Here is a 9,701-nt window from a genome sequence, read left to right as displayed (position 1 = left end):
TCAGTCCTTCGACTCCGCCGTCGATGTGTCCTCATCGTTGCTGTGGTGCGTCTCCAGTGTTACACTGCTGCTGTTCTCACTGTCTTCATCCTCTGCTCCCTTTGCAAGCTGCAGCCATTTTTCTCTATTCTTCTTACAGCCATTGAACAATGGAGAGCAGGTGTTAAACAGTCTTGATACAGTCTGAGGATGAAAAAGATGGACAGTGAGCAAATGGTTGACGAGAAACTAGAACTTAGAGCAAAATATGAGAGAATGGTGCAATGATTATTGTGGAATAATTCATTACATGTAAAGAGAACTGCAAACCTCAGACCATAACCATTATCAGAAACACACCTTGTAGAGAGGGTAGCAGATCTCATCAATGTATTCGACCTGCATGTATGGCAGCTGGGTGCTGTTTTCCCTGTTCATGATACGCTGGAGGAAAGAGAAATCAGGCATCAATCATGGGATCTCATGATACGTATCTTGAGAAGTCAAACAGTTTAAGCTACATTTAGGTAAATGTTGAAGTTAAGGCTGGAGTCTGTGACAAGGAAGGAGGCAAGTCCGTTATAATTGTGACAAATACAAACCTCTATCAAGACATCACCTGCACAGGACCACAAGCAATAACAATAAATAAATTGTATCCATGAAAAAAAAAAAACATTTTAAAGAAAACCTGATTCTTCAATTTCACAAATTAAATTCATATTTATCGAATGTCAGCTCTTTGCCTGGACCCTGTGGTTTTTGACAGACTGACAATTCCCAAAGCAGTGGTCCCTCCACAACTGCTGTCCAGCAAGTTATGCAAATACTCTGCAGGGTTTTTTTTCCCCCCATAGATGAAGTAGCAAGGCTAAAACAAGCAGTGTGTCGCTCTAACCTCAGGCAACAGTGAAATGTCATCCATATCTCTATACTGTCCAGTTAATCACATTTCACATGCTAGATGATACAGCTTGGACTAAAGTTAAAGTCAATTACGATGCTGCCTCAGTGGTTAATAAAATGAGAACAATTCCCTGAAGCCTTGAATAATCCAGTAGTCAAGCCTTGTTTGAAAAAAAAAAAAGTCTTATCTAGATGTTTTGCTAAAATCACTTACTGTTTTTCAGCAACATCATGGATTTTTTGGTCCAACAAACAAACATAAAAAAATTATCAAACAATTTCTCATTAAAATCTTAAATGACAATTTGAATGTGCCTTAAATGAACAATAATGCATGCAAAGTCATTATTTCTGATAACTTTGTATCTCTGTTCAAAACTGTTGATCACAACATCCGGCTTGACAGACTGGACAAATGAATTGGATTTAGTTTCATAGCACTGAATTAGTTAAAACCTTATCTAGACAACACATTAGTAATTATGCATCACACAAGGTTCCCCAAGGATCCGTCCTCGAGCTGCTTCTATTCAATATTTACATGTTGCCCTGAGCTCAGAATATGCAATACGATTTTTTTTTTTTTTTTTTTGTGTATGATGTAATTACAATGTCCTCACATGAATTCCAGAGTATCCATAAAACCAATAAGTGGGTGGGACAGATGTTTTTGGCTCAGTGCAGACAAGACAGACATAATTGTTTTTGGCCCAAAAACATGAGTCCATGAAATTAAAAGTTTTAAACTTGTGCTCACAGGACCAGGAATTTATTTATGATGCTCCACACATCTGGAACAAACTTAAAACAACCAGTCAGTTCATTTAAATCAGGTCTGCCTCCTTGACTCCAATATTTTTAAAATTGATTTTTTTTTTTTTTTTTTTTTTTTTGCATCAGAAACCTGTTTTAATCTCTTTGCAAAGCATTTTGAGTTATCTTCTGTATGAGTGGTGCAACTGGAACAAGATTTAAAATGTTATGAGAAAAGATGAAGGAATAATAAAGGCATTAATAACATCTAAAATTAAAATAAAGAGCGTGCACGCAACTTTTTTTCCCTCAGTGTGACTTTCAGTTTGTTATATTTTGAGAATCCTCGTCAAAGTAATAAACAAGAGGAAGATAACTTACAATGGGCTTGATTTTGAACTCTTCCTTTTCTTTGTCCCCTTGTGCAAAAAACTCCATGGCAACCAGGTTGGTAATCTATTAAATTAACAGAAACAAAGATTTAAGTTATTATGAAATCAAAAACATGAACTATTTCCAGTTAAACGAGTGAAATGAGACTCACTCTTTTTTGTTCAGCCCAAGGCTTCGTGACGGCGGAGAGGTCACTGGCTGTCATCAGCATTGATCTGAGGGTGAAAAAACACTTAGAAGATGATTATGATGCGCTGCTTCTAAGACATCGATATAATAACACTGTGTAAATTCTGTGAGTAAGATAACTGAGTCTGACCTCAGCAAATCCCTTTGTTTGTCACTTTTCCAGTTCACTCTCTTTTTCTTAGCAAGAGAAAAGAACTCTTTCCTTCTCCTACAAAAGGAAACAAGGGCACGTGGGTTAAAATAAAACCTGCACAATGCCTGACCTGGTGCTATTCTGACATGTGATGTTGGAACATACTCCATGTAGACGGTCAGATCGGTGGCGAGGATGGCTCTTTTGATCATGTGCAGGACAGTTCTGCGGTCGTCTGAGGACAAACCGTTGAGGATCTGACTCCCCTGGCAAGAGGATGACAAAAAAGTCAGTTCAAGACAACGATTAACTGAGATTAACTTAACCTTAATGTATATAAGCCTTTATTAGGTAAGTGAGCATGATTCTATATTTCATTCTAAACTAACAACAGTAACTTAAAGACAATAAACAGTATCGAAGCTAAAATCTGCTAAACATGGGTGTCACATTTAGGACGTCCTTTATTCCAGTAGAATGTCGTATTTTTCAACAAAACATCTTCAAATGTCATATCTAAAATTAACATCACCAATGAAAGACATGAATATGGACAGCTTTCCAGTCATCCTGTTGCTTTGATTAGAAAATAAAAACATCATATGTTCCCCCTTTATTATTTATTATATCATACAGTAATTTTTAAACTCCAATTAATCTGGTGTTTCAGATTAACAAACAAGAGAAACGACTTCACAGGAAATGTTTGGAGTATCAGAGGATTTAAAAATAGGATGATCAATAGTCCATGATGAGGCTTACAGTGTTTTTCAGGATGAAGACACACAGGTTGTAGTGGTGGTTCTCTAGAGAGGAGTGTCCATACAGCTGAGCCAGAGGCTGCTGAGTCCTGAGACGATAAAAGCAACGATAAAGACTGAGTAAAAGCTCCAGACAGCAGGCACGACTAATGTTTTATAGAAAGATAGAGGATACGGGAAGAGTGTGTGTAAATAGCTAATAAGTAAATACAGTATGCTTTGGGGATTTTTTAATAAAAGAGAAAGAGAAGTCATATTTACCTTTCTATGAAGGAATTACTGACACCCCGGTGGTCAAGGTCGTGACTGAGAGTGGAAATCATCAATGCAAAGATCTCCAAACGGGTGAAAATGTTCTGAGACACAAACAAAAAGAGACAGAGAAATATGGGGATTAAAATAAAAGTAGTTATAAAGAGGAAGCTTATTTTTCTGCATCTCAACAAATGTTTAACATTAAAGGTTGACTTTTTGTAAGTTAAATTTAAGTTTCAGCTGCAGCACATAAATTATTAGTTTGCAACTGAAGTCTGAAGTCTGATTTATTTATGAATAATGTAGGAGTGGCTCTTTCTATTTAAATACTTATTACAGTTTTCTGTTTGCTAATTGAATACAGCTTTTTGACTGTTGATTCAAAACAACAAAGCAAAACAAAGCATCAGAGTCATTTTTACAAAACTGTTGACATCCCCCTTCATTTACATTTCAACAGTCAAAGCAGAAGAGAAAATCCTCCTGGGTAACAATTAGGATTACTCTTTCACTTTTTATATTGAGACACAACATCATTGTATAAGTTATGAAAAATAATTAAAAAATATATATATATGAAAGCGATGCCACTTCAGTGAATGAATATTTTCTTGCTGTTTACTAAAAACAGTAATCAATCCTGTAGAAATATTGTTGCTCAATGAGGATAACTACAGATAAATGTAATGTCATCATAATCAAATTAAATAAGCTTGATTAAAAAAATTACTCAAGATCTACCTGAAGTTCAACTATTTTAACTGTGAATCATGCAAACACTGTAACAATGTGTTCAGTGACTGCATTATATTCTAACAACCAGAAACAATTTCAGCATCAATCGACTGACTGAGAAGTTTCATAGCACAAATATACAAAGTACAGAGTTTTTAAGTGGCAGAAAGTGGTCAGTTCAGCTGATTTGTATCCTCAACAGAGAGCAGATATGATGTTTGAAAAAAAAAGTTTCAACTGTTCTTTAATCACGTTGTGGACTAAAACAGAAGTAAACTAATGTGAGGGGAACACTGGTTCTTTACACATACTGACTGACCTGGAGCTGCTCGGTGGCCATGAGCATTGCAAACATGCTTTGAGCCGTGCTCAGGGCGTGGTTCCAGTTGTGGTAAGGCACATTGTGTCTGTAGCCTCGTCTCACCGTCAGAACCCACTGGCAGAGACTCTGCAGGGAAGAGATGTATAACAGGTGGTAAATATCAAAAGGAAAATTTAAAAATTCATAGGTAATTTAAAATTTTGTTCTATATTATTAATTTGGTTGTTTCTAACACACACAGTACTTGTACTCTCAATGTCTGTAGAGCCAGAGTGGGGGCAAGGGGGTGGTTGCCCCAGGGCCCACAAGGTCATAGGGCCCCGTTTCATGTGATGTGTTCATATTTACTCGTAAACAAATTATTATAATAAAATGTGCAGTGTGTGCGAGAAGGTATACTCATATGATTGTGGGCTCCAATTTGCCAATTCTTACATTACGACTGTCCATGAATGGATCAGAGCTGTAAGCCAGCGCTGATTGGCTGTGCGGTATTAAAGAGTTTTTTCTTTGCACTGAACTCTTTGGAGGGAAGTTAAACAGTATGCTAAACACTATGCTAGCCGCTAGTGGTACTACCCCAAACCTAACATCGGAGCCACTGGTGAGTCAGTGAAACCTTCAAAAATATTACCTTTATCAGAATGCTGTGGTCTTTAACACCTGCCCATTTGAATGTGCCTTGTGTTGCTCTCAACTATAAGAGACCGCTGAGTCTATTTTTTTCTCTAATATACATGAATTCCAAAAGATATAGATAGCTGTGTCTATATCTATCTGAATAGATTGTTTAATCTTAGACCAGCTGTGTTCATTTTATATTTAAACTGCATCAAAGATGATACAGATTCAGCCAGTGAGTTTTTTGTGTTTTATCTGACTTTTCAGCACCATGGACAGCGGACGCTCTAAGATTGAAACCTGTCAGACTGCATTTGTGTGTGTGTGTGTGTGTGTGTGTGTGTGTGTGTGTGTGTGTGTTCTTGTATTTCTATCCTTGTCGGGGCCAAATGTCCCCACAAGGATAGCAAAATGTGGAACGACGTGCCTTGTGGGGACCTTTTTCCGGTCCTAAGTAGGAGAAACAGTGTTTTCTTGACCATGTTGTTGTTACTGAAAAAAGTAAAAGTGCAAAAACATTTCTTTAGGGTTAGGCTTTGTTGTGGTGTGGGTTCGGGTTAGGGTAAGGGTCAGGGTTAGGGGCTAGACATGAATGGGAGTCAATGGACGGTCCCCACAAGGATAGAAATACAAGACTGTGCGTGTGTGTGTGTGTGTGTGTGTGTGTGTGTGTGTGTGTGTGTGTGTGTGTGTGTGTGTGTGTGTGTGCGCACACGTGCGTATGTGTATTTGTTCTTCAGAACAAGTTTGTGAACTGGTTTGTGACTTTATTCTGCTTTCTGAGGCATATAGGTTTGCTTGGCTCAATAAAAGTGAGCATTAGTGTGTTGTTTGATGGTAGCATGAGGTATTGTTTGAATGGTAAAATTACTATCATAAGGGCCCGTAGAGAATGCCCCGCCCCCTCTGTACTGAGACCCACGCTCCGCCTCTGCTCAATGTAATGAAATGTCATTTCCAGCTGGTCATCTCTACCCTGTAGTCAATGTTGAAGTCCTGCACCAGGTTGAGGTCAAGAAACATGCGGATGGTGGCTTGAGTGGTCAGATCCTCTGGCAGACCAAAATCAGAAAAGTGGAAATCGAAAATATGCAGTGATTCAGCTGATGGAATAGTCGCCTCCTGGAAACAGAAGCGGACCCAAAACAATCTTCAAAACGTGACCTTACAAGCACAAGACACAACAGCAAATCACATAAACGATAGAGTGTTTTACTTTTTAAACATTTTCTAAACCAATGCACAAACGAGGAAGATATAAAAGTGAGGAGACATCCCCTCATAGTTAGAGCATTCGTTATTTGTTGGCCATGTTGGCGTTAAAGCCTGTTATTTTGACATATAAGGAATCAGGAAGCACACAGAGGTGATTCTATGAGCACAGACAGGGATTAAAATAGTAAGAGTGAACAACGAGGATAACTAAAATACAACAACAGCAAACACATGACAGGATCAAAGCTGAGCAGCAAGAAGTGAGGAGAAATGAAGGAAAACAAACACAGGACTACGGATAACTGTCCTCTAATTTCTGTTCTAGCAAAGGAGGGTAAAAACAATAACCTGCAGCGCCTGGATTTCCTGCTCTGTTGCCGTGATATGGTAAGCAAGAACCTGCAAGATGAATTCAAAATCTTATTATTTTATTTTTTTGAATATGTTTTTAATTTTAGCTACTTTTCAGCTGAAGATACAATCGGCATTCAAACAGGGAATTGACCGACCTCCTGTGTGACTTCGATACTGGCCCTCCGCTCTTCAGTCATCTGCACAGCCTGGGCGTACTGCAGAGCCAGGCCGCAGTACATGGCCAGGTCCTCCAGCAGGCGCTCATCATAACGGTTAAAAGCCTCCAACTCATCTGATTCTCTGCTTTGCTTGTTCATCAGTTGACACACAGCTATATGAGGAAAACAAAACATTTTAAGAGGAATTATGGGGGAAAATGTTTAGCAAGAGATTTGAGAGGAGAAGTTTCTGTAAGTTCATGGTCATTTTTGATCTTCACTTCGTGACTTGAATCACTCAAATTGAACTGGAGTTTGTGACATGAACCTACAGCTGGGACAGGTGATGGATAAATTAATAATTCAGAGTGATAGCATTAAGGAGACTGAACTCACCGATAACATTCTCCGATCTCTCATTCCTGACAGGGCAGCAGATGAGACTACTAATCGATTCCTCTGAGCTCGTTGACATATTAAGTGTTTTCATGGCCATCAGTGTTTGAGCGGCATACGATGAGTCGATATCTCTGATATCACGCTCCCTGAAAAGATCATGCATTGTTGTGGAAAAACATTGTAAATACCGGAAGTCATTTAAAGTGAATGATACATAAAAACTTGCACAGTGAGCAGGTCATACCGTCTGTAGATCTGGCAGGACGATCCGAGCTCCTCACACTCCAGGTGGATCACTCTTGAGAATGAAATCTGTAATAAAAACCATCAATTGAACTGAATGTGTAGCCAATAATAATAATAAAAAAAATTTAATTAGACAAACAAACAGAAATATAGAGGATAATGCACCTTCTCTCCCATGGCTGAAGGTCGGTCACTGGGTATAAAGATGGTGCAATACTGAGCGTGTGTGAAGGGCATGATGGTGGCGGCCATTTTACTCAGCAGAACCTCAAAGGAGTGGTGCTCCTTCGATAAAACCTGAGCCATCTCGATCAGGGCCTGACACAAGCACACACAAACTATCTTAGAAAAATATCAAAACAGAAATACATTCACTGAAATGAAAGGATTTTTAATATTTAGCTGTCACCTGGCTGCGTTTGGCCTCTTGTCTTGAGCTTTCATACAACTGGATGTTATCCAGGATCATTCCCAGCATATCCATATGACTGGAAAGCACCTGGAGGAAAGAGTCATTCAAAACAATCATGAATCAATATCTATTCATCATAATTGCAATGCCCTCAGAAATTAAACATAAGTACTCATGTACAATAGCCGAAGTCTCACATATTTATTCAGATATCACTAAACAAGTCTTCACCTTTTCATCTTTGTTGGTAAAAGCTGACAGTGATCCATCACAGCTGTTTTTCTTGTTGATCATGACCACAACACCAACCACCTGTTCAAAAAGAACATACATTTTAATGTCAAGCAATCTGCAATGCACTAAATCTTCTACTCGTACAGGGCAGTTTTACTATTCACTCTCAATATTCAAATCAAATGTTAATTAAAAAACAAAAACAAAAAAACTATTTGGTGCACTTAAAAGAGTATTTACCTCTCTACTGTGGCTCTTGATAGGAACAGTCAAAACAGCACTGATCTTTGATGTTTGATTATCTATGCTGAATCTTGGGTCCTGTGGAGGTAATAAAGAGCAAAAGTTCATAAGAGAATCACTACAATGGTTTTTAAATATACATACACACACACTCTTTGACCAAAATACCTTCCTGTATGTGCATTAGTTATGTTATTTTTCACTTTATAGGGGGTTAGCGATTAATTGTATTAGTTATTTTGTGTTTTGTTGGAATCAAGTATTGAAAAAAAAAGTATCTGTAGGTGTCCACCCATTTGGCATTTAGTAGCAAAGAAACCATCACCAAGCTTTAGATGAGTCATGCTACAGTGTCCTCAAGCCACCTGGCTGATCATTGCTCATCAGCCTTCAAGAAACCCAGTCAGGAATACCCACATTTCTTAGGATCGCGGGTGTCCAGCAGGCTAATGAGAATTACCCGTCGACACCCACGCTGACTCGGGATTACCTGGTTCCCAGCTCTGCCAAGTGTCGGCACTAATTCCAAATCACTTCGGTCGAGAGGAGAGCACCACCTGTAAGCCTTTTAGCAAGCTGTGCCATCTTCCCTCGCTGTGTGGGTGTGACTGTGTGGGTGTGTGCTGGGAACAGCAACGTCTAAGTGATGAGAGGTTTATCAGTGGAAGAAGTCTCTAAAAGGATTAAGTGTAAATGCGTCATTGGGGATTCCCTGACATGCTGCACAATCTGACCATGTCATTGCCTAAAAACAGGTTATCAGGAATCTGGGTGACTCATTTAGCACAGTCACCATTGTGTCCGCCTGTTTCCTCAAGCTAAATGTGTAAAAAGACATTTTTTGTCCACTCAGAAGTTGCTGAGTCGAGAGATTTACTGGAGAGATTACCTCAGATGCATCTCTCAGGTTGACTGGTGAGCCTGTAGTCAGCACGCATCCCATGAGGCCTTTCACCAAGTCGAGATGAGCATGGCTGTAGAGGGATGTGAGACCGATCACTTCCTCCAAGTTGCTCCTTCCTCCACAGTCCTTCCTCACCAGAGCGAGGGAGCTGCCCTCGGCGTCCAGCAGCTCTGCGGCATGCATGACTGCTCCCTGGCAGAGCTCCGCCACAGAGCCAATCCAGGTCATGCCTCCTCCGAGGAGCCCCATCATCCACGGGCAGCCTTCGTCGTGGCTGCAGGGGGTGGTCTTCGTCACGGAGGGAGCCAGAAGGTGCGGCGAGTGGGGAAAGTCGGGGGAGCCGGGGCAGATGGGTGAAAGGGGACGGCACGGGGAGAAGGAGAAGCGGGAGGAGTGGGGGGAGCGGGGGGAGCAAGGAGAGTGGCTTCTCAGGACGTCTGGGCTGAAGCGATCCATCCATTCAGGGGCACTGAGGTTTGAAGGACAGGG

At 40.0% G+C, this 9,701-nt stretch overlaps 1 protein-coding gene across 1 annotated transcript; it reads right to left on the bottom strand.

Moving 5' to 3' along the window:
- pde5aa (phosphodiesterase 5A, cGMP-specific, a) lies at positions 1-9,701 on the bottom strand. The gene is given in 19 exon segments (XM_030092984.1): positions 1-183; positions 340-423; positions 2,020-2,094; positions 2,183-2,246; positions 2,351-2,428; positions 2,519-2,619; positions 3,116-3,203; positions 3,376-3,470; positions 4,424-4,552; positions 6,023-6,169; positions 6,611-6,661; positions 6,772-6,947; positions 7,171-7,353; positions 7,356-7,485; positions 7,585-7,737; positions 7,829-7,918; positions 8,063-8,143; positions 8,306-8,386; positions 9,198-9,701. Coding segments are annotated over 19 exon segments (2,460 nt in total). The 5' UTR covers positions 9,669-9,701.

The sequence above is a fragment of the Salarias fasciatus genome, chromosome 6, assembly GCF_902148845.1.
Source record: "Salarias fasciatus chromosome 6, fSalaFa1.1, whole genome shotgun sequence".
Lineage (NCBI taxonomy): Eukaryota > Metazoa > Chordata > Actinopteri > Blenniiformes > Blenniidae > Salarias > Salarias fasciatus.
The sequence above is the reverse complement of the archived record's forward strand: the minus strand, read 5'-3'. Positions and strand labels throughout refer to the sequence as shown.